This window comes from Patella vulgata, chromosome 2, assembly GCF_932274485.2.
Source record: "Patella vulgata chromosome 2, xgPatVulg1.2, whole genome shotgun sequence".
NCBI lineage: Eukaryota > Metazoa > Mollusca > Gastropoda > Patellidae > Patella > Patella vulgata.
Window position 1 is genome coordinate 46,895,934 of NC_065880.2, and position 26,966 is coordinate 46,922,899.

Below are 26,966 nucleotides of genomic sequence, written 5' to 3' on the forward strand. Positions count from 1 at the left end.
GATGGCGCTGTTTAATTTATATTACAAGTTTAAATACGTCGGCTATTAGGGCGGGGCAATTACCATTTTTGGGTAAGTGTTCCGTATGAGTACCGTTTTACGTCAACGTCATTCTATTTGATTGGACTAGTCCGTGCACCAGATGCCTGGGCCATAGTAACCCACTTCCAGAAAAGGATAATAGCAGAACTGTCACTGGATTAGTCTAAGAAAGTTGAATCTTGCAAAATATCTACTTAGCCCAGTTCTCGTTGTCACCCATTAGTCTAAGAAAGTTCAATACATTAAACAGAGAATCTTTCATAGAACTAAAATAATCCCCGTAGTTTTACATTGTTATTTTTCTGATTTCTTTTCTTTTATCGTGTGACAGACCAGACATACTGATACGAAATCCTTTAAATAACAGACATTTATATTTACTTAACTGATCATCAGACCCATGAACCTGTCTGAAAAAATATAACTAAGATATTGCATAAGGCGGTTTAACATCAATTATTTACAAGGTTATTTAATTTTTTAAAATCAATACTGGTCCATTATTGTACTGCTGAAATTCATGTTTGAAAACCTACGTTCTAGTCGGTTCACAACCCCCAGATTAGTGACCATTTATCGGCGAACAAGGTTTGGCGATGGTTTCTGATAGACGGGACCCTAGTGAAGGTATCTGTAGTATTCTACCCCCCGGTAGAGCCGAAAATCCACGATGGAGGCCAAAATGGTCTGAAAATGACCTTGACAAACAGTATTGGCGAAATGACATATGTAATATATATTTTTATAGCGCCTTTTTCATAATGGCTGAATGAATATCTCCATCCCCTTAAGATGATAAAGTTCAGATTTAGTCTAAATTAAATTGTTGAGGAATTTTGATAAATAGTGGCATGAATGTTACTTAGCTTGCGGTTGTTGTGATCTTGTCTGATTAAATTGCTCGATCCCATAGTTTTTGGTACAAAAGCACGTGGGTTGAGCTAATTTTGGACCCCCAGTGAACTCTTTAAAGGGTTTCAACAAAATTTGGTAGGTTGGTTGCCAGGCATCCATTTCATAGGAAATCCAATCAAAGAGAGAAATCAAAATTAAGTTTTTTTTATAATTTGAAATTATTCCTGTTACCTTTGTTGTAAAAGGTTTATTTCATCTGATTTTACATAGGCCCTATACTAGAATGGGCGGTAGGGGCGGTAGGGGCAAATAATGAACCCGGCATCACCCTGACTTCATGAATGCAAAAGCGAAAAAAACTGGAAATCATTGATAAAACTCGAATTTGATGAGATTTCCTATCAGGGTATAGGGGTGTGTGTGTGTGTGTCCTTCCTTCTGAAAAAGTTCCCTCTCATCTGAAAAAGTGCCCTCAAAAGATTTTGAAAGGATTACTTCAAATACTCATGGAAATGCCCACTCTAATGTCATCATATTCCCATTGCCGTAATGAAAACATCGGACCCTCGTTCGTGCTGCCCTTCCCTTGTTCTAAAAAATCTAGCGATACTGAAAACCAATAGCGCTCCATCTACAAAAAGTTATGCCCCCCCCCCACCCCCCCTTGGAAAAAATTTTCGACCATAAAAAAATAGATATACATTGTTCGTCAATATTACAGCACCCCTCCGAGAGCACTTCCGACCATCAGTTTCAGACCATTTGTTGACCTCTATCTTGGATTTTCGGTTCTCCTGGAGATAGCCCGTAAATTTCAAAGGTAGTAAACTACAAGTATCTTCACTAGAGTCCCTTCTAACAGAAAAAATCGCCAAACCTTATTCCCCGATAAATGGTCACGGACCTGGGGGTTGTGGTCCCACTATCATTGTCTCTTCATGCCGGGTTGTGAAGGAGATAAGGTTGGTTTGGGAGGAAATATGGTTGTTTGGGAGGAGATACGGTCGGTTTGAGAGGAGATACGGTCTGCTGGAGAGCAAATAAGGTCGGTTGGAGAGAATATACGGATGGTTTGGGAGTTATTAGGGTATGTTTGGGAGCAGACAGTTGGTTGGGGAGGATATAAGGTCGGTTGTGGAGGAGATACAGTTGGTTTGGGAGGAAATATGGTTGGTGTGGGAGGAAATAGGGTTTACTTCGGAGGTGATAGTTGGTTTGTGAGGATAAATGGACGGTTATGAAGGCAATAAGGTCGGTGGGAGGAAATATGGTTTGTTTGGGAGAGAAACAGTCGGTTGGGGAGGGGGATACAATCGGTTGGGGAGTGGATACGGTTGATTGGAGGGGATACGGTTGGTTTGGGAGGAAATACGGTTGGTTCGGTGGATGGGGGGGATCCCGGCTTGTTTGGGAGGAGACAGTTGGTTGGGGAAAATATAAGGTCGGCTGTAGAGGAGACACGCTTGGTTGCGACTTACCATTTCTAGTAAATTTCACTGCTCTTCGGGCTGCTATCTTGAATTTATGTTAATTAACCAACTAGATGGGTAAAAGTGGACAATACACTGATAAAGCAGTGATATGTCATGACTGAAAAACCAAAGATCCATACAAAAACTCTATTAGACATACCGTCTTCATTATCCAAGTCGGAGCCGAACAGAACTTAAACCCCATTTCATGTCATTTCTATTACTATTAGACATAATGCAACACTTACTTTGTCAAGCTAAAATGGGTTGAATATGGTCCCACTAAATAGCTTGCTATTTAAAAAAAACCTGAACAGTAGGACGTTAAACCCCATTTCATTTCATTTCTATTAGACATAATACATCACTTACTTTTGTCAAGTTAAAATGGGTTGAATATAGTTGAAGATAGCTTGCTATCAAAAACCCATACATATACACCAAAACAAACGTTATATCACACTTACATTCAATGCTAGACCAGTTTAGCCAATTAAGGTTAATACTACTTTTGGGTGATAAGGGTAACTTTTGTCGACATTTGACCCCACGGTGACTATACAATACCCTCAATCTTGATTATGATGCGTGGAATTATTGGAAGTCGATTTAAAGAAACTTTTGACCAATTTTGGTTGCTTTATCTACAAAATTCGATGTATGATAGTTGTTTGGATTTTGAGTTACTTTCAAACTGAAAGTTGTTTTGGAGGAAAATTTGGCAAAATAGTGTATTTTTCAGCTGTAAAAGGGAGATGTACACAGAACCCCCACCCCACCCTCGAGTCTATACTATAATGCTAGAAAAGTAAAACCCAAGGCGGAAAATACGATGTAAAGTCTTTGTTTAATGCCAAATTTATTTTTACCTGATTTTACATTTTAACCTCGACGAGTGTTACATCTCGCATAAGCCACGTCTCAAAATGCAAAAACTGTACACATTGGATTTTGGTTGTACATTAGTAAAGACTATATTTTACCAGGTATAACCTTTAGATTTAACCAGATTATTATGCAGAATAAAAACAAGGCATACCATATGAAATAATCATACCGAGAAAATAACCTCTAAATTTAGCCGGATTATTAAGCAGGATATAGACCCCGCATACTTCATATAAAGTTATCATACCGAGCGAATAACCCCTAAATTGTGCAGAATACAAAAACAGGTATATCTCATATGAAGTAATGATACCGAGAGAATAACCTCTAAAGTTAACCGGATTATGAAGCAGGATAAAGACCCCGCATACCTCGTATGAAGTTATACCAAGAGAATAACCTCTAAATTTAACTGGATCTTTATGCAGAATAAAGACCACGCATACCTCATCTGAAGTTATTATTATACCGGGACAATAACCGCTACTAAATTTAATTGGATTAATATGTGTAGGATAAAGCACGAGACTTCGGTTATGCTGGGGAAAGAAAGATTAAAGAAAATAACCCGAGAAAAAGAAAAGGCCGAGGTTTTTCTGTCGAGGGTTTTTTCTGAAGTCTTTCTTCCCCTGCATAACCGAAGTCGAGAACTTTATCTTGCTTATAAACCGTCTATGTTTACATTACGTCCCAGAATTCCAGTAAGAAAAACCTTATATCATGTGTTCTTATGGGAAAAAAACCTACCCTGGAAGAAAAAAACTTTCAAGTTATTCCAGGGATAAAATATACCCCAACGATCAAAGAGATTTACCGTTATAGCTTTATAAGACAGTATAAAGACCGCGCATACCTCATATGAAGTTATACCGAGACAATAACCCCTACTAAATTTAATTGGATTATTATGTCAGAAAAAAGGACCCCGTATACATCATGATGGAATTATCATACCTAGAGAATGACATGCCGAGAGAATAACCCTTAAATTTAACTGGATGTATTATCATACCTAGAGAATAACCTCTTGGATTATTATCTGGAGAAAAGGCCCCGCATACCACATAATGGAAATAGCATTCGAGAGAATTGCTTCTAAAAGAAATTGTTGACATAGATTTATATTACAATGTATAATGTTCGACAACAAATATATATTCCCGGGGGTTGCTTATATTTTCGACTGTCTAAATGTTTCTTTAAAATGCATTTCTTTTTTATTTTAGCAAATAGATACTAATCTTAAAAAAGACATTGACATTTCCAATATGAATGCATTTACGTCTATTAAATCGATTATGTATGAATGTTAACTAAAATTAATTGGTTATAGTTCTTAAACCATCTCAAACTTTCAATATTGAATTTTTCTGTATAAACGTCATAATTAAGTTGCATAAAGGTTCTGTTATTAAATTTGTTACGCATTAAAAACTTATTTTACTTACGACGGACTCCTGCTTAATAGAAGCAACTGGGCGATTTCTCGTTCAGATTTTGATCCCCATACAATTACACAGGTCTGCCATTTTGAAATTAATGACTATTTCCACGATTATCATCTTTTTGTCCATAGACTAATCTATCTATCTATACTAATATTTGTGACTGTCGTTTGTCTGTCTGTCTGTTTGTCTGTCTGTTCGGGGTTGGCGGCTACACTAGGTCTGCCGAGAGTCTGAAATTTGGGGTATAGGGGTAGCTCGGACCGGGGAGTAACATAGGCCAGGTAGCGTTAGTCTACCACTTCCGGTGTTTCGGGGTTATGACCCCCGAGCGAAGCCTGCCATTCTTCTAGTTAGTTCATATTTAGACTTGGCCCATTTTGCTATCAATATATTCGAATATATATTCACGTAACACTTCCTAACCTCGGTGGTTTTCTCGGGTTTTCTTAACTTATGCGGAGAAGCTAATTATTGGAACAAAATATAAAAAAACTATGTTAATCCCGAAATGACCTGGTTAGTGTTTAGTGGACTTCACGCTCTCGCCTGATAATGTTACTTTAACTTTCCGAGAGTCTGCAATAGATGATTGAGTTCGGTAACCACCCATAATGTTTATTTCTGGCTTATTTCTATAGCACCTTATACTGTTGTGGTTATTTGACTAACTGGATGTAAGTTTTATGTCATGCTCACTGAATTTAATCGAATATTCTCTGTTGAATATAGAAATTCAATTTCAGAGCGAGAAGAACGCGAAGACGTTAGTTGCCTATTTTGCGACACCACTGAGAGTTGTACTGTTCTCCATCACTCGCATGGAAACCATTACTTACTTTAAAATTGCCGTCTGTCAGCTTCGAGTGTTGAACAAGAACAGAAGTGTAAGAAATTGGCTCTGTAATTTTCTTTTAATAATATTTGAGGAGAGTTTGGAGCCAAACTTTTAAAGCTTTTAGCAGGCCGTCGGTGGTGTTTTCTTATATTGATTTTACAAGTTGGTAAAGAAACTTAAGTAAGCTACTTGCCGACAACTTCTGAGCGTTTTGTGATACCGAATCAAATCAGAAATTTTTTATTTGGCTTCATTTGAACAGGTTTTGTACCTATTTGTAACTGCTGTGTTTTCCAAGCGAACGATGTGCTGTGATAAAACAGAGATATCAAAACACTTTTTCTTTTATGTAAGAGTTTAAAGCAAACGGTAGACTTTTTGGCGATACCAAAGGAATTTCAAGTCAAATAAAAGGAGTAAAAATCAACAAACCGATAAAATAATTGTAAAGCTCTCAACACATTTTGGGTTGTTTTCAATTATTGCATAAAAAAGAATTATTGCGGTAGAATCCATAAATTTTAAATTCTGATCAATGAATTAAGTACATGGACCATTAATGGTGAAGTTCGTCCACATAAATCAAATGAATTGAGGATTTAACAGTAGCACATACCCTATACACTAGAAAGCCATTCATAACCGCACAGACTATCATAGTGTGTGGTACCATAAAGAACCGAAAGTAGACAATATAAAAAAAGAAGATTGTAGTTCTATTGAATAGTGAATAGCATACGTCAACATGGCATCTCGTTTGTTTATCTTAATCAATCCACCCAAGTGTGTCGAACATCAAGTATTTTATTAAAAACACGAAAGGGGACATTAGCCATGCAGTCTAACTTACAACTTGATATGATACATATCGCAATGAATGATACGGCCTTGCGAGTTCAGACAGAAATTGACAGATAGACAGCGTTATATCCACAAGGACTTAATGTTCATCCCAGTTATGTACATAGAATCGATAGAATTGTCTTAACGTCTTATTTTCATTCATTCTTTCTATTCAATTGACAGTTACACGTGCTCTATCCATTATCTGTGCAATATGAGATCATTATTACCATTTTATCTGATATTTGTTTGGCGTTCGGTCTTTCTTGATATGAAATAATATAAACCAATCATATTATATTTAAATAAAAGGGCTACTGGTAATAATCTACAATTAAAACGGTTAATTTTTATTATTCTGTAAAGGTAAAGGTAAAGGTCAAGTAATGATAATATATGACGGACAGTAGATTTGGAAGTATGCCCTTTAATGGCAGCTGGATGTGGGTAGGGGTGTGTGTGTGTGTGTGTGTGTGTGTGTGTGTGTTGGGGGGGTCTCGGAATATGCCATGAGTACTGCATGTAAGACGGGGTGGGGGGTGAATGGCCGAATGGTTAGCACATGCTCGCTGTATCATAAGGTCTGTCATTGAGCCAACTAGCCTGGTTTCGATTCCCCGGTTGTACGTGACAAGAAGTAGGGACGCCTGTCCAATATCCTGGGTTTTCTCCGGGTCCTCCGGTTTCATCCCACTGACAAAGACCCTTACGCACAAGCGAATTATTGAAATAAAATTGGACCATATGTTAGTCTCGAAATGGCCTAGTTTGTGTCGATTGGACGTAACCCCCCCCTCTCTCTCTCTCTCTCTCTCTCTCTCTTTCTCCCCCTCTCTCTCTCTCTCTCTCTCTCTCTCATTTAAGACATTTAGTGAACTCTTCACGGTGATATGGTTATATATAATATAATAGCTTCCACAGTCAAAAACACAATGCAGCATTTTGAATTCTGCATATTTTGACAGACATGGCCAACCGTATACATGTGTCTTTATCATTCTCACTAGTGCAATCCTTTTAACAACAAAAACCTGCTGCTGCTGCTGCCAGAATTCAAGACTGATTGCGATATTAAAATCCGATTTCCCATATTAAAGAAATATTAATCTTTTATAACAAGGGGGTAAATGAAATTTATTTTATATAACGTCATATTCATTTTAACCGTAGGCTCACCCGATTACACTTAGCACAACGCATTTTGCAAGGCCTTCCGCTAAACTTAAAACCCAGAATAAAAAGCTACGTGTACCAAACGTAATGAATCTCAAAACATGTATATCTCAGCGATTGGTTGGCAGATCTATCGGAAACTTTTCATTCAACCTTCAAACCCCTGATGCATCGAGATAATAAAATCAGTATATGTTTTCAATATATTTTATGTTTGTATTTTATGGAGAGGGAGTCTGCCTGTTCTCCAATCCAGTTTCTGTGAATAAATATTGCTTTAAAAAAATAATAAAATCAGGGCAAATCGATAATTGCATTTTTTATCGATTGGTGAAGACTTCTAAAGGGTTAATCCCTTTTTAGTACCTACTGAACCCTAACTTGAACAATTAATTAGAACTTAATTTAAAATCATTCAGGCATGTTTCAGGATTATGAATTCTTTTATATAACTGTCACAAATGTACTCTGTCATATCGAACTCTCAAACCATAACCTGCTTTTTATAAAACTTTTTAACTATACAGTACGTTTTATGAAATGCGATTGCCCTTTGCGAACAGGTATTTATAAATCACGTATCTTTCCATAACGTTTAACAATGTAAACTACAGCAACCCATCCCCCAACTCCCTACAAATATGGTACAGATCGACTCTAGCATGTCTCACACCCCAAAAATTTCCGTGTGCCTGGGGAAGAGAACCCTCAAGGTACTCCAACAATATAAATAGTGGGGGTTTGTGCCCCTACAGGATCTTGTTCCTCGTCCAAAATCAGTTGTCTCAGCGCCCATTGCTTACACCTAACACCGCGACTTCACATAACAAATAAGTTAACACTATGTTCTATAATATACAGTACTTACATATTCATCCCATATATTCAAACTTAGAATCTGATTCTGTTCATCTAGATCCATTATCTGGGTTAACTGTATACTAAAAGACACTTTCAGAGTATCGTTATATTTCTTCACCGGTCTTCCATATTTACCACGCCTTTTATAAGCGTGTAAAATCTCTTTCACCAGTCTGTCTTCATTGGATAATGGTAAAACACTTCCTTTCGATGCAGCTGAAAGGATAAAACATTCAGTATGCTAACGTTTTTTTTTTCCAAAGCATTGGTCTATTGTGTTTGTGCCTAATGCCCAAAGAAGAACATTAGCCATTTCATGAAGAACTACAATTAGATTATAAAATTCTCCTTATGAGCTAAATGTTAAATGCAAAAAAAAAAAAATTTAACCAAATATATGTTTTTAAGGAAAACAATTCAATCGATAGAAGAAATGTTAAAAGAAATACAGTAAGATGGGGAGGTATCCAAATATTATGTCATCATCTCAAGTGTTAACGCACTTACTCATTATATTGTTGAAATATCGACACATTATAATATGAATTTTTCCGTCAATTTCTATGATAATGATCGCCGTTTTATTTTTAAACGACATTTTTACCATTTTGACATTTTCTATAGCTAATTTCATTACGTGTTGCCATAGTAGTAAACAGGGGGATTTGGGTAGACAGTAGACAAATTAATCAAAGAGATTATTTGTAGCTTACTTTAGAAGAAAGATACCTTTCCCTCAAACACAAACTAAGCCTCAGTTAATCAATTTTATTCATCGCGGTTTCAACTAGTCAGTAGATGTGACAGAGTCTACAAAAATAACTTTCCACCATCAACTAAAAACGGGATTACACCGTAAAACTTACAATAAATTTCCTTAAATATAAGGTGAAGGAAGATGGGGATTACTACAGATATACCGTATTAGGCTTAAATAAACCCCCTTTGCATATAGAGAGGAATGTCAAAGATTGTATTGATTTCACAAAGAAGTTTTGTAGGACAAGATGACGACCAATCGTATATATCGGGCACAATTAGTTAGACGTCATATAGTAGATTCAAAGATATTTTCAAAAATATGGAAGAGGGTAAATTATAATGTATTACGAAATGAACTGAAATACAATGGTTTAACATCCCGCTTTTCTGCTGGGCTAATGAAGACGGGCATACCCCATGCGGTGTGCTTTGGTCCTACTCTTATTTCGAATTCCAACTATCAAAGGTCATTCACGCCAAAGTGTACACAGGACCTCGTTTTTTTTTATCCTATCCGAACAACTAGCCAATGATCCTTGACAGATCTTCCGTCGTGCACAACTGACATGGGCAAACCACGGCGGAGGTATTACGTGCGAAAAATCTTAATGCTCTGTTTAGAAATATAAAATTAAATCAGAGCAAGATCCAATAAAAATAAAACAGATTTTAAAAAAAATGGTACGTCATGAATTTAATGTGACCCGAAGGAGATCTACATAAAAATATGTTGAGATTAGTATACCAATTTTAATCTGAAAGCTGTCTTCAGTGCAGCGATGGTGTAAATAAATATAACCGGTATGTTAAATGTCATTGGAGATCTAGACATAATTACTCATATAAACATCAATACAATTCAATATTTAATACATTATATCATTACAGTATGAACTCTTATATATTATAAACATCAATACTATTTAATATTTAATACATTATATCATTACATTATGTAGTTTTATATGTTATAAACATCAATACTTTCCATTAATACATTATATTATTACGCTATGTACTTCGTTGATGCAGAAAAGCCGGGAACATACACAATATGGAAAATCTGTTTAAGATTAAACGTCTTACTTTTCTGCACCAACGGGGCTAATGAAGATGGGCATAATATGTACAATACAATTATTTTATAATTAAGCTTTTGGAAAAACCGAGATGGAGAGATGTATCATATAGGTATTTCGTGACTATCGCTTTTGTTTCATTGATTCGCTCGAGTATATAAGGAGGTCTTTAGCAGTGGAAGGAAAAACCGGAAGTCACACCACGCCACTTGACACAATGATAGACCTTGGATTATGAAATGAAACGCGAGTGTTAGAGCACCCCGGCACCTATAGCCTATTAACACTCATCCATGGATCCTTTCGCTGGTCATAATTAGAAGACATGTGCTTCTCAAAATAGCTAGTAGGCCTACTTCACCTAAACGCAATCCTTCTCGATATCAAGGAACTTTCAGAACAGGTATAAATTATTTTTATAAAATAAGAAATGGTATCAGACACACATGCCTGACACATGTCAAGCTTTAAAACTATACTTGCTATCTATATAATAACCAATTCAATAAACCTCTGAATACTCACACTCTGACATTCTGGAATCTATTAGATTTTGATGAAGTAAGAAAATTTGTTTCTTATGATTGATAACATAATACAGGAATGGCGTGGAGTATATCGGGTTTAATGAAAGGGAAATTGCTTCACTGTATGTAGTGATATAGGGAAGATGTTCATAAATATTAATCCATTGTATTATCACGCGGAATTTTTATATTATCGGTCTACTTTGCCCTCCGTTTTTACGGTCGAAACACGTAAGTGGGTTGGTTTTTTTGGGGTTTGTTTTTTTTATTTTATTTTTTTTTTTTTTTTACTTTAGTTTTGTTAATGGTTTTTTTGGGGGGGGGGGGGGGGTAGTCAGAGTTTGCAGCCAAAACTGCCAACGTAGATCTTGTTGGCCTCCGTGGATTTATTTATTAAATATAAATTGGGTTACTTTTGACAAACAGGAAGTACTTTACGATTGCTCATACCTCGGTTATTTCTTAACGGATCTTCTTCGATTTTTCATTTTTGGTTCTTTGGACGAATCTCATATGGGCTCTGACTGACGGTTTTTCGAAATTCGGAAGTTCGCTCTATTAGTTTTAGCATCAAAGATTTGCGAAAGTTTTCTTCATCATTTATTTATTAAATATAAATTGGGTTACTTTTGACAAACAGGAAGTACTTTACGGTTGCTCATATCTCGGTTATTTCTTAACGGATCTTCTTCGATTTTTCATTTTTGGTTCTTTGGACGAATCTCATATGGGCTCTGAATGGCGGTTTTTCGAAATTCGGAAGTTCGCTCTATTAGTTTTAGCATCAAAGATTTGCGAAAGTTTTCTTCATCATTTTTCCGACATTCATGATGGCGTATCTCCGTCACTTTTTGGGGTATCAAGTTGAAACTTGGTAGGAATAAGGAACATGTCGATGCCTTTAAAATGGCGTATTAAAAAATTTTGAGACGGCTTTCGGAATCTTCCGGAAATTACCGAGGTCTTCCGATTTTTCCGGAACATGAACATTATCACGCGGAATTTTTTTATATTATTGGTCTATTTGCTCTCCATTTTTACGGTCGAAACACGTAGTATTTTCAACCGTTTTGTCGCCATATTGGATTTTACACAAAAAAAACTTTAAATCGATATTCTTTCGCAATTTGGATTCCGATTTTCGAAAACGTTTTTTTTTTTTTTGTTTTGAACCTACTCCAAATTGCAACAATTCTTAGGGAGCCGATTTTTCAATTTCGATTTCGTTTAATTCCGGTTTCACTTTGAATTTTGTTCTACTTTTGACCTTCTATCTGGTGACCTAACCTTTCAATGACCTTGAACTTTGTTTAAATGATGACCCTGGTGTCAACTAACAGTTAATATCAAAAGGTTCGGTTTGATGAAGAACTTGAAATGACAGGTTTTTCCACTTATATAGGTATTGGAATAATTCATGGTGTAACTTGATTGCTGACGTGACAAAGCGTGACCTGACGTATCGAGACACGTCAGTACTCCTTCGGAGTTCTAGTCTCTATGTGCATCTGAAAAGAAATGATGCGCTATATTCCGCCAATTGCTAAAACGCCATGTAAACAAGGACAGATAATCGACCATCGTTACAGCGAACAATCAGTTTGGAATGGGTGAGGATGGTGATCAAACGCGAGTGATGTCGATCATAAGGTATACTATCTCTGAAATGAAGGAGTTCGATCCCTACATGTAGATTGTATGTGACAAGGAGTATGGTCGCCTTCCTAACCTGGAAAGTTATCATCGTTTCCCCCAGTTTTACCCCTAGCCGTTTCCTCTGCAAGCGAATTATTTTAATGAAATGCAGCAGATGTTAGTTCTGAAAACCTATTTTGTGTTGAGTGGTCGGCAAAACCCATTTCTCACTCTCCCAGAGATGTTGTAGGGAATACATATATCATGATGTGGACCCAGTAACTTGGGGACATTTAAATAGGCACCAGTAAAACGATATAACTATGAATCTGAAGGTCAACATTGTCTCTTCGAATCATGTTTGAATAAGCACCAGCGAATCTCCAAGGCACACACCAAATTTGTTGGATATCCACTAAGCGATTTGAGAGAAGGAATTGAAAATGTTTACAACGAACCGATAATCTTCAAATAAGAACTATGAATTTAAATGAATAGTGAAAGACAAGATTCGATATGTACAGTAAAGATTTGCACTGTCGTGTATTTCATCCCAAATTCTTCGACTCAATTCCTTTACAAAATATCTACCATTATCTATTGAGGAGGAGCGAATCAAATCATATTTTTAAGGACAAATTTTATTGAATATTGCAGAAAAGTTTTAATGTAAATTCCATATCCATTTTGGCGCTTATTAACAATTAAACATCTGTACCAAGATTGCCAAACACATTGTAATTCTGTGATTTTCCAAGATTATAAAAATCTTAACAAAAACAAGATTCATCTTTTCATTTATTATCCACGTAACTTAATATTTAACAATAAAAGATTCGCTTTTATAAAATACATCAAATATATGTCAGAATTTAAAATGTAACCAAAATAATGATTGCTTGTATCTCTAAAGTAATTATTAGGCCAACACGGGGTAAGAGTGGGGAAAAACGTAATAACGACTTTAGCGTGGAACAAAGTCTTCCGTGGCTGTATTGAATTTCTTTATAGCTGATATTAGTTTCATATTTTCTTTGTCAATTTGACATTGTGACTGCTATGTCGACTAGACTCAAGCAATTATTTTACAGTTTCCATAAACCATTCGTAGCATTGTATAACTTTACATGTTTAATAAAAACAACTTCAATGGCGTTTTTCGTTTCTGCTTCGGGGAATTAAATGGGGTCAGACATGGATATCACGCCACGAATAAAATAGGTTGCATACAATTTGAATTCCTGTATACACATTCTATAAACTGGATTAATGACTGTTGATCAAAAATGTTTAAAGGAGATAAACTGGGTTAAGTTGAAAAGTTATTTTGATTATAGCGATGCGACGAGCTCTATACAGTTTCGAAATATTGAGACGAAGTTTGGTGGTTTACTGTGTCTGAAATAGCTTGGTTTTTATCTCGATATTGGCTTTAACACACAATCAGCTTCATCTTAATATTGGAAGTAACACACACTCGGTGTTATCTTATATTAACATTGGCTTTAATACACGATCGGTTTTATCTCAATATTGGATTTGACACACCCTCGGTTTTATCTCAATATTGGATTTAACACACAATCGATTTTTATCTCAACATTGACTTTATCACACAATCGGTTTTATATCAACATGGGCTTTAACCCACAGTCGGTTTTATCTCAATATTGGATTTAACACACAGTCAGTTTTATCTCAGCACTGGTCTTAATACGCGATCGGCTATACCCCAGTACTGGTTTTAACACACAATCGGTTGTTGTATCAACATTGGTAATAATTAACACACAATCGGTTTTATCTTAATATTGGATTTAAAACACAACCGATTTTATCTCAACAGTGGATTTAACACAAACCGGTTTTATCTCCACATTGGCTTTAACACATAATCGGTTATCTCAGCACTGGCTTTATCTGATAGGTAGGTTTTGAACTGCCATCTTCCTATGCAAATCGACCAACGAATAAAATGATCTTTTATTTACCTAAATCAAGAGAAGGTGTCCCATTTTAAGTATGGTTGTATTTGATCACGAAATATTGATGTCTTTTTATCCCATTCAAATATCTGAATTAATTTAACGATGCCGTGAATAATATTCGTGTATGCACAGACACTGACGTCGCACTCAAGAGCTAAAAAAATGTAATAGCCACTTTGTCAGAAAAAAATCAAACCACTTTAAATTATGAAGACTAAAAAATAATGGATAATTGTCTTGGCTTTTTTGTTTTGTGCTCTATTCTTGTCGATTGTTTCCTTTTTTTTTCTTTTTATTTGACAGTGGAGTGAGCTGGTTGCGTGAGCAGTCAGTCTCCGCCGCCACGGTTCTTACATATATACTCTTCAAAAAAAGTAGGGGATATTCAGAAACAATACAAAACTGCGGAAATGCACTCCTGTTTTTATTAGAGGTAACCAGTGTATGTTAATAACAGGCCAATTGCCTACACATGAACATTTCACTCGCAAAGAGATACACTGTCAGGAGTGAAAATGGACGTTTTTTTATTTTTGTTTTAATAATGAGTAATTGCTCCACCGATCCCCAGACATTCAGCAATGCGTCGTAGCATGCTCCTAATCAACCGTCCAATCACGATTTGGGGCAATCTGACCCACTCCTCTTGCAGTGCCACGGCCAATTTTTGCAGTGTTGACGGTTGACGTTGATGTCGACGAACACGTCTCCCGATCAAATTAAGCCTAACACACTAAAGCAAAGATTCGCTAAACAGTAAATCTTATGCAAGAACCGATAGGAAAGCAAACATGGATAGGATAAACCAGCACGCGGCAGTTTTCCTCAACCCTTCCTTGAAGTGTAAAATTTGACAATGACCCCCCCCCCCCACACACACACACACACACAAACACACGTGTATGGCGCTATTGCGTGTCGCATGTGCAGCTCAGTGGTTCTGTTGGGGCGATAAGTTCTTCATCTGTGAACATACTCTCAAAGCATGTCAAGTGTCCGTGACTATTTACCATATCGCAACCTGCATAGGTATTTGCATTTCAATATCCCCTACTTTTTTGGAAGAGTATATTACATGAGAAGGTACGCTATAAGTGTAAAAAAATACAAACTATAATATAGAAATGTGAAGACCCTACGATATATCAGAATAAGATAAAACCAAATAAACGTATACTGTAAGACACAAATTTGTCATTTTTAAAGGTTTTTTATTTCAAAAATGGGACAGTCACAGATCCACTGTTTCTTAACTATATAGGTTCTGTGATAAGGTATATGTTTGGAGGCTAGTTATATTTAATACACCGAATACAAAGTTAATTTATTATGAAAGTTTTGTTTACAAAAATGAAAAACATAACGGAAACACTCGGCAGATATTCTCTAAGCGATGTGGTGATGTCTTAAAAGTTAATATAAGTACCAAACACTGGTTTGTCTACTGTTTGTATTGTTATAATATTTATGCTAATAGTTTTCTATATCAATTATTGTATAGACGTAACAGCCCACGGTGAATCTTTTAAAACGATTCTGGTGAAACGGATACTCCACTGCTTAACTACTTTAATCAAAGTTGCCAGCTACTTCTATTAACATATTTTCGCACATAAAATAACAACAGCATGATATGAAATACACATTTTCCGCCTCCTTAAAATAGTTTTCTCACAGCTGGATGCCCAAAATAACAGGTAAAATCTGCACCATCGCTTCTGGGTTAGGTGAAAACCTGTATTTATTTTTTAAGACATCAACTTTAATCATTGTTTTATTGACCATGTTGTAGATATCTTTAAAATTTTCTAAATTAAAGTCGACTAATTAATAAGTACCTTGAGCAGTTGGTAAAATATACTAGTAATATAATTATACGAAGGCCAGGACTATTACAAAATCAATATAGTTCTCATGGTTATATATTCATAAATACAGAAAAAAACTATTTCGTTAAGCTTCTCTGGGAGATAATATCATTGGAAATTGTATAATATATTTCCAATTTTTATAAAAACTGTCAACGATTTAAGTCCCTTAAGACTTGAGAAATTCCTCTGTAGCAGATTACAAGTCCCATGATGGCTCTATTAGTTCTTGGATACGAGATAATAAAACGATGCTTACCATCAATAACATTTCCTGATATGATAAATATGGCTGCTTGCATCAACCACGAGCCCATATTTCCTTCCTCTCACTGTTATTGTCTTCTCACTCTCTCCGGTAACTCATGTCTGAAAGAATATAAGAACAATCGGTCAAACTTTATATAGTCTACATAATGACTTTTTTTTGTTCTTTTAATTCCTCAAGATAAACCAGACAAACCCAATCTGTTCTATCTCAACCCCTGTAACCTTTTGACTTGTTGATTTATTTATGGTCTTCCAATCAAATATGTGGTTACATCCACCCCGGTGAGGATATTTATTATACCAGTAGGTAAATGTTACATAAATAGTCTAGTTTTTTAAACATACTGTATCGACTAATATTAGTCTTAATGATCGTATTCATTCTCTCTATTTATCAGATACTGTCATAATCTATTTCTAATATTGAAGCTGTGTTTAAAATAGATATTCATATTTAAGCCAAGATAAAATATGCCAGGGTGTGATTAGTTTCGACAAGGTGATAATGAAAATTACACTTATTTACACCGTTCTTATTACGCCGTTCTACTCAGGTGTCAATAAAATGAAAACGAAATTCTGCGTTTTAAAATTTAAATTTTAGTGTCCTCAACAAATATTTGAATTTGGCAGATGAAGGGATTTTAAAAAAAATTTTCTTGCAATAGAAGTTTCATTTAATCCATTTAAGTGTTTGTTTAGTAATTTCAAACAATCGAATAGATCGGATTTTATACTTATATAGCATCTACTGATTGAACGTTATATACATTATATATCATCAAGTATTAGTAACAGAAGAGTATAGAAAATTAAAGGATTCTTTCTCTAACTAATTATTGCTTAATTAGGGTTATCGTGCGAGCACTAATTAACATCACTATATCCATAGTGTCCTTCATGGTTTAGATCCAACAGTTACCTGAAAAATTCAATACTGCCATTCTAAGGAAGATTAATTGGCATAAAATCACGTGTTAAAGAGATAAAGGACCAGTTCTTTTTCATGATTTGATTCTCGTGGAATGTCTGAAACCCATAAACAGGTAATAGTAATGGTTTTAACAGAATTTTATTTGAAAATAGAGGCCTGGATAATTACATCACCTGCAGCATTAAAGGAAATTACATCACGCAAGTCGCCAATCATGAATAACCTCAGTCTTCAACATTTAATATTCAAAATAGATATACAATCAAAAAATTATTAAAATGAAAGTCAAGTTTTGAAAACACGTGACACACAAAGTCAGTATTATACAAATACACTTTTGAATTATAAAATCGACAATAGTTTTAACAATACAGTAGTACACATTAGAAATGCCTCCACACTTTTCAAAATAAAATTCTAACGCCTTCAAATATATATCTAACATATTAGTTTATAAGACAAAATGAAATGAAACCAAATGACTTATTATTTCTTCTTTGTTTTAAAAAGAATGTTAGCTTTATTTCTGGGGAATAAACAACTATTCTTAGTATTCTTTCTATGAGGTCGTAATACAAAAACAAATGTTCTAAAGAGTAATTTGTTCAAGATACTTACGCTCAAAAAATCAAAACATTTACCGGCTATGCACGTCAGATTTCTACAATACTTCATATGCATTACTTAAAACGCCTCTGAATGAAAACGCCACTGGATTTATTATGAAGTAAAACTAACAACAATCGCGCTATATTTACAATAAACTATTAGACCTGGGCTTGCTTTGTAATATAAATATTTGCCTAATAGGCTACGTCAAGAAAATAATTTGCTCATGTTCAATGTAATAAACAGCGAAATAAATCGACAGATGGTCCCTGAAATCTGTTTTGCATTTGACTCTAGTGGCATGTGATAACATACCAGTACAGACAGTAGGCCTACCATTCTTTATAGCCTAGAGATTTCAAACGCTAACGAAGAGGCGTGCTACCATTTTCTATTTATATTAAGACACACACCTTGGCTAAATTTATAAGCATTTGATCTGGCAGGTAGCTTGAGAATTTATAAGATAAACGTTTATTGGTTTGTCTATTTCCAACAAACACATCCATTTACCTCAAAACAAAAACTAATTCTTTAATCATTGGATATCGAAAACAATACATCAGCCTAGAAAATTAATTGAAATGAAATGAACGAGGATAAGTGTCTTGCTTTTCTGGTGGGCTGGGTGGCTGAGTGGTTTAACGCATGCGTGTTAGAAATGAAATGGGTTTAACGTTCTACTGCTCTGCTCCGACTGGGCTAATGAAGACGCGTTAGATCACAGGGTCTGTCATTGAGTCAAGCGGGGTGGTTTTTATTCCCCGACGCCTGTACGTGACAAGGAGGTGTAGGTCCGCTTGTCCAGCCTTGTGGGTAAAGACCCCTACGCGCAAGCGAATTATTGAAATAAAAAAATGAACCATGTGTTAGTCCCGAACGAAATGATCCCTCTCTCTTGAAATAATATACACGTGCATGCAAGCCATTTATCTATACCATCACTTACCACATCCAGTGGTAAATAGGAAGTTTACCCAGGAGAAAATAGTTATTAGGAATTCGTCTCCAGATTAAATGAATCAAAGATATATTTAAGCACATGTATATAATAAAACATTAAAGGAGCTAAAACTCTAACTCAATATTATCAATAATCTTCGACCTTTCAACACGAATTAGAATTCAATATTGGTCCATTTCAACCAATATTGATATTGTTATCTTGCCGTGAAAATATGAAATCCTAATATCCAATATTTAAGACACAATAATCAGAACAGGAGTCATGTATTCTGTGGTTTCGGGTGCCATTTGTAAATATCCTACATAACTATGCGGAAGTAATTAGAACTGGATTATTCACAAACGACAAAATAGTAATAAAAAAAACGTATTTCACCGTACATAATACATTTGAAGTTATAATATTTATTTTAAAAACTGAATACAAATCACTTTATACCTTCATGTTACATTAATTGTCTATTTTAGTCTATTTTAAAATTCCAAAGAATAGAGCCATATACTCTGGCGCCAATGACACCTAACTCTGATAAAATAAGATAACGAGTGGAGAGAAGGCGCGATTACCATGCCATGTGCGAGAACAGTGTCCATAAATACAAATGACCTAATTATTCTAGGGAAAACATATCGTTAAATGTCAGTATAAGTAACTGAATTCCCAAATGTCACTGAACGATTTCCCTTAAATAAACCTTATAGAGAACATTCAATAAAATCATCATTTTTTAACTGATTTTCGGAGTTTTCATACTCCACGTATTGTTGAACCAAACGCGGGTTTCAACTTGCTTGCTATCTTTAAAGTATAAGAACTCACCTTGTCAACGCCGTGTAAAATGTGATATCTATCTATGGAACCCATTGAACACCTGTAAGCAATCTTAGACAAGTTCACGTTGTTCTGCAACACGCTAACTATGTCTATATACAACAGCTGAAGATGGTTTTGATTATCGCTTGTCCCGATTCCATACAAGTTTAATGGCACCATGAAGAAACGTCGAGGTGCGACTACACTCTTTATTCATTAGTCAAGGATTCCTGACTGTTTGGTCTTCAGGGACTCATTTTTATCGAGAACTATTCTATAGAGGGCTTTACATGGTTAAACTTTTATTAAAAGTCACACCGTTTACTTTTGTGGATAATAAAAGATGGATTATAAGATTCACTTTGGAACCATGAAAGGGTCCTATCTTTTTTTAATCCTTATAACGCCTGTATTTTTATTTATTTATTTTTTTTTTTGTGACGAATGTTGAGTTTAGACATATCTGATGCCTTAACACAGATCAGAAATAACTTATTACCATGTCATGATGCCTGTATTGTGAACGACTTAAGTTAATTCTGGACTTTCTATCTACATATGATTTGCTATATTACACCCCATCTAAGACAAGAAATTACCCTCAAATATTACGCCCGTCTGAAACACTGAGTCTTAGAAGAAAATTGTACCAGAGTCTGAAATAATATTACATGTCTTTTTAAGGGTCCAAGCAAAATTTCATTTTGTAATAATCTCTGATTTTCTTTCAATACGCTTTCTTGCAATAATCATAATTGACTATCCATGACTTATCTTTGCACATAGAGGTTTTTGGCAATGGTAATATGAATTCGACACGACATATTTATCATATTGTATAATTAACAGGTGAGAAGTTGATAGAGAACTGCACTTTAAATGATAAACTGCGAACTCAGACGTATCTAAATGGTTGTAAACCCTTTCAGTGATAAGTAATGGAATGTAAAGTTTAACCTCCCAGGTAAAAGTAATGACGTCTATGCCATAAACGCTGCATGAAGTAAGGTAGAAATGTATTAAGGAATCACCCGACTCATGCTTTAAATAGATAGGCCCTTCTTAATCAGACAAACTATTAAAAGATGTCTAAAGTGCATGTAAAACATCGAGACAAATCACTGCAAATGATTTAATTATATTTGTATGGGGCGGTCAAAATATATGGTTTGTTGAGACATGCATGGGATCTTACTAGCTTCCTTAATTCTTGATATTAGATATTACTTACATGACATATCTATCTATCATACATTTATTCTTGTCTGTGGGGTTTTATTATTAGCTTATCCAGTGTAAGATAGTTCCTCCTTGTCAACATTTCAATTATACTTATGTAGTACCGGTATTAAATCAAGTTGGCATAATATCTGATATAACGGAAGACGAACCATTAATTTTATTCCAAGATAGCTTAACTGCATAAATACCGATGGAAAAAAATTGTAAATATAAGAATTAATAGTATGATGGGTCATTTAATAAGAAGCAAAGCTGCGGGCGATAACAATGGTGTCTTTGATGAAGTCTATGGAAACTATAATTATTAGCATCAGTATGGATAGACGGTTGCTTTCTATTGTGTTTCTCTGTAAAGAAGTAACCAATCTCTTTTCAAGTATAACTTGGCGGTATCTAATCTATTGATATAAAAAGAGAACATTGTCCGCTTGAGTCGTTTGAAAACCCGTCACTGGAATCCGGACCATCAATCTCTATAAGACTGAGTGATTAAACTGAATTATATATTTAGAGTCGTGTTGATGACTAGACATACAAATTGAATTATTGAACACATAACTATGTAATCGTTCTAGTCAATGCTTGTCAATGCCAACTAGGTATACAGTTTAAGACTTGTTCTGATTATAATGTGTTTTGTCGCCTTTATTTAAAATCAATTCTGATTTATATAAACGGATTGATACAAGATTCAACAATTTATTTATAGCCCCTTGTTGGCCAAAGGCCCTCCGTTGTTGTCCAATGCTCCTGTAATCAGAAAAACACGTAGTAAGTCTGTTGAATGCAACTTTGAGAAAACAAAGGAAAACTGTTTTGTTTCAGGAATAAGCTACAGAATATAATACAAATTTTATTTTGGATTTTTAGAAGTCTTTTCAGTGAAGGAGAAAAACTTATATACTGAGTCCAAATGGGTCTAACTCAATTTTCATCAAAATCTGACTTACTCGGTTTTTCCAGATTACATGAGAAAGGCCTTCCAATACAACAAATATTATATGTAAAGATAATATATTTGAACAAATGTATATTTTGTCTGTGCGTGTCTACGCTTGAGTGTGGTCTTTATTGCATAAAGTTTGTATTGTGTTTAGTCAGGTGTTTCAATGAAATTTAGTAACGCAACTAGATATGCACTAGATAAAATTCAACATAATACAATTATAGAGCTAATTGGCCGACATTTAGACTATAATGTTTTAGTCTTTATATGATAATATACATCAAATCATAGACTATATATATATATATACGCCATTCCCTGTACGTACTACTCTTATATCTAATTCCAATTGTCAAGAGTTCCTTAACGTACACTCCAGCGTGTACACAGGACCTCGGTTTTCCGTTCCATCCGAACGACTAGACACTCTCCTAGCTAGTCCCTCCTTCCTGCACCGCTGACAAAGGCAAACCACACTGGAAAATCGCGAGGAAAAAAATGAACTGTCATGACATTTGGAAGTAGGTATTGTATCATGACATTTGGAGGTAGGTATTGTATCATGACATATGGAAGTAGGTATCGTATCATGACATTTGGAAGGAGGAATCGTAACAATACTAGTATATAGTTTGAAATTTAGCTCTAGTAAGTAATTTTTAAGGCTGGGTGATTGACGTTTACCAATTATTAATAGAAAGTAGAACATTTCTGGTATCATAAATTTAATATGCTTTAAAAAATGGTCAAATGAGAATATAGACTAGCTTTCAATTTACAGGACAGACAATCTTAAAAAATACAGCAGTTAAGTATCGGCGCTCATTTAATGATATCTTAATGATTACATATACGGATCAGGGGCGAAGCCAATTTCTAAATTCAGTGCAACGAGCACACAAAAAACATACCGTGATACGTATCGAATAAGTCGAAATTCATCATACATTTCTATTTTGCTTATAAAATCAATACACAAAGCGGTTGGTCGAATAAAGTAATTAGTGAAGAAAAGTGCTCCAAGACTATCGGTTAAAACAGCTAAAGAATTAAACAAGCGGTTGCTATGCAAGAAACAACCACATTTTGTAAGAGATGGACAGAGAACGAGCTAAAAATAATGCAACTTTTTGTACAGTCAGGTGCCATAATCCAGGAAGTTACGGTCTTAAATGCACGAATATCGAAATGAAACTAGATCTTTTGGATATAAACACATATTTTAAGTTTCATCAAAATCGGATAAAATTGTGACTTCCACCACCTTGGTATTACATACTTTTACACAGTATTTGCGTACGAGGAGTTTCGAACTCAACCATTATTATGGTGTAACGGTGATACTCCTAAACGGTTTTTGAACTCAGATAAAAATTGTAACCCCTAGGGGGACCACAAGCTAAAACGCGATTTTTCGTACTATCAGGAGCCGATTTTCACGAAATTCGAACTCAACCATCATTATGGTGCAACGATGATATATTTAAACGACTTTTAAAATCGGATAAAAATTGTGACCTCTAGAAGAACCACATGCTAATCACGTGATGTTTCGGGGTCAGTGTCCATAATCCAGGATCCAGGAAGTTACGGTCCGATATGCGTGAATATTGATAGGATCGTTGGGTTATCAAAATACATTTCAAGTTTCATCAAACTCGGATAAAAATTGTGACTTCTTGAGTGCCCACAACCTTGATATACCATACTTTTACACTATTTGCGTACGAGGAGAAGCCATTTTCTCGGAAACGGGCGACGACAATATACGTCCACATAAAATTGTGGGCGTATAAAAATGATAAGGGCGTCACCTTTCCGAATTGTCTATTCGACTAATATTCGGTAAGGTATAATGTGCAATCACCATAGCAACATCACTTGTATACTAAGGAAGGAGGGATAGAAATAGCAGTCTATTATAGAAATATTTGTAGATTATTACTAACTGTACATTAAACATTTTGTCTACATCCCCCTGTTGCCACCATTCACAAAAACATTCGCCAAAATCCCAAAAGGAAAACATGCAAGTGACAGTTTTATATTGTTTGCTTAGATGAATTACACGTACAGATTACATTTACAATGAATATTAACTTGCCAGAACATAGGGGGATGATTTAGTGAAAAATAATCTGAAAATAGCACTTCTTATTAGGAAATTGGAAATCGCTTCCTAGACAAAAATCTCTTTTCTAATGTATATGAAACAATGAAACCGCCATCTATTGTTGCTACACGTATCTTTTTACCCATATACCAGTACGAATGGATAATTACCATATTAACACTAGTCTGGCTAATCTGACCTCTTGATGGACAATTAATCATTGCTAATAACCTGTCTGACCCATTCCTCAACACAGTTTCCAAGTGATGTATTCGGACATGAATGAAGTAAAGAATAATGTTCCTAAAATGTTACTGCCATCTTTAACTGGATTATACAATCGAAAAATTCAGGACTTTTTTTTACGTGGACGAAAACTTATACAATGGATGAATCTCGGGTTTCTACTATCCGAATGACTACTGGAATCATAACAGGACATTCATGTCGAGAGTTCGGTCGTCTTACTGCTCGGATACCACGTTCCCCACGGTCAGTCCCGACACTTAATCTAAAACAAAACCCCATAAAAGTGTTTCTTCGAAATACAGGCGAGGTTTGAAAGGGATTTTGAAAGGGGTGAGCATACCATGTCGCATGCGCGACAACCATCACGTCTATATTCCGATAACAAATTCACAAAAGAACAGAAAGGATAAAGACTAACTAAATAAAATTTGGATGATAGTTGCCACCAACATACCATATTATTTAAGATCAGGGAAGTTTGACTTACTCTATACTTCCTATTTTAGTAATGAATGATTTATTAAATCGCTTTCATCTAGAGGCTATGGTGGTTTTAAATAGAGCAACGGTCATTTTGCTAATTAATGATTATATCATTTTGTATTGTTCCTTGGGGTCTCGTAATATACCATCTAATCAGAAGTTCCTATATTAATGCTGTGTAATATAACCATAATTATCGTAATTTATCGGGTTTTCTTTTTTCTATTCATTGAGCAGTTAAGCTATTACTAGAAATTAATATGGAGAAGCTCATATAAGTAGTACGGTAGATGCAATTTTGTTCTCCAAGCACATATTAATCGAACCATAAAACATAAAAAAACGTCTATACTGCTGTTTTGTGGATTACAGTAAGGTTTTCGATTTTGTCAATAGATACAACTTATGACATAGGCTTATACAACAATGAATGGGGGTAATTTTCTTAAGGTAGTTAGATCTCTATATGAAAAAGTTAAGTGCTGTGTTAAATTCGAAAATGGCTTATCAGATATATTTCAGTGTCAAAATGGTCTCTTCCAGAGGATCTGGTTCTCTCCCCTGTCCTATTTTCAATGTATCTGCATGATTGTGAATCTCATCTACTAGCAGACGATTGTCCAAATATTTTTAGGATTATGTATGCTGGTGACAAGGTTTTGTCCTCAGAAAACCTAGAGGGGGCTGCAAAATTTGTTAAACTCTCTGTGTACTTATACACAAAAATGGGACTTATTTGTAAACATTTCTAAAACTAAAATGGTGCTTTTTAAAAATGGTGGAAAAATTGACGAAAAAGAGAACTGGTCAAGCATTCCCAGACTTAAGTTAAGAATTTACTCAACTTTCAATCACTGTTTATGAGAAATAGCTTTGATCCAGAAACGCAATACTTTGCAGATAGTTTCTTATTGATGTATTTGATACATTACAACAACAAAAGTTTTATAAAGAGCTATATTTTAGTTGAAATAAGGCGAATAATTTTGAGTAATTTCTTAAGTTAAGTCTGGGAATGCTTTGTGAACTCCGGGCCTGGTCATTCTATAATCAAAATCTTGAAGTTGTTGACTCATTTAACTACCTAGGAGTATTGTTGAATTTTAATGGTAAATTTATAAAAACGCAAAAAAAGCCCTACTATTTTCCGTTTTAAAGTATGCATTGAAACCTATTTTAACACCGTAACACCGTCAGTTTTCGATACCTACGTGAATAGTATTTTGTGTTATGGGTCGGAAGTTTGGGGTTTTCATAAAGCTGAGGATGTCGAAAAGGTGCATCTGAATTTTTGCAATAGACTTCTTCAAACACGAAATAGTACTAGTACCGTTATGGTATACTATGAATTAGTTAGATATCCTCTTTATATAGTAAGAAAAATTCAAATATTCAAATATTGGTTAAAGTTAATTAACACGGACAATATAGTTCTTAGACAATGTTACAACATTGGTAACTGGATAGATGATGTTAAAAAAAAGAATTATTTAGGCTTGGATTAGGAAATATTTGAGAAAATAATGGTTTTGAAAATTCTAAACGCACATTGTCTGTAATAAAACTTTAAACAAGAATGCCATGAAAAAATTATTGAATCGTCAAAATGTCATGTTTACACTCCAGTTTTGTCCAACTAAATCAATAAATAAGAAGTACATACATGAAATAACAAGAATAAGATTTTTTAGCCACAATTTAAATATCGAGAAAGGCAGGTATGTAAAGATAGATTATTTATTTGTACAATAAACTAGATGTCGAGGACGAGTATGATTTTATTCTTATTTGTCCCAGATACGAAGCAATATTATATAAACTAAAAAACTTCTAGCCGCTAAGAACATCACAGAATTAGATAATCTGGGTCGGTTTCTATTTCAAGCCAATAAAAGGAAATTTGAACTTATCATTAAAATATAATCACCTCTCTAACCCTTTTTGTAGGTTATAATAAACATACTCTCATTGTACATTCTGTATATATTTTCATTGTATGTATGTTATGTGTGTATTGTTGTATATGTATTTTACCCAATGGGTCTTTGGCCTAAGGGAATAAAG

General features: G+C 34.9%; 1 protein-coding gene across 4 annotated transcripts in view; it reads right to left on the reverse strand.

Annotated features, from left to right (window-relative positions):
- The window catches only part of LOC126812381 (neuronal acetylcholine receptor subunit alpha-10), a 51,099-nt gene that overhangs the window by 12,970 nt on the left and 11,163 nt on the right, over window positions 1-26,966 (reverse strand). For 2 of the 4 annotated variants that reach the window (XM_050538755.2, XM_050538757.1), the window contains exons 2-3: window positions 16,536-16,645; window positions 8,425-8,633 (exon numbers count right to left, since the gene is read on the reverse strand). In XM_050538755.2, the coding sequence (XP_050394712.1) occupies window positions 8,425-8,633; window positions 16,536-16,593 (267 nt within the window). In that variant the 5' untranslated portion in view covers window positions 16,594-16,645. Of the gene's footprint in view, window positions 1-8,424; window positions 8,634-16,535; window positions 16,646-18,098; window positions 18,225-26,966 lie in introns of those variants that run through there. The other 2 variants (XM_050538756.1, XM_050538758.2) reach the window with 2 other exon arrangements.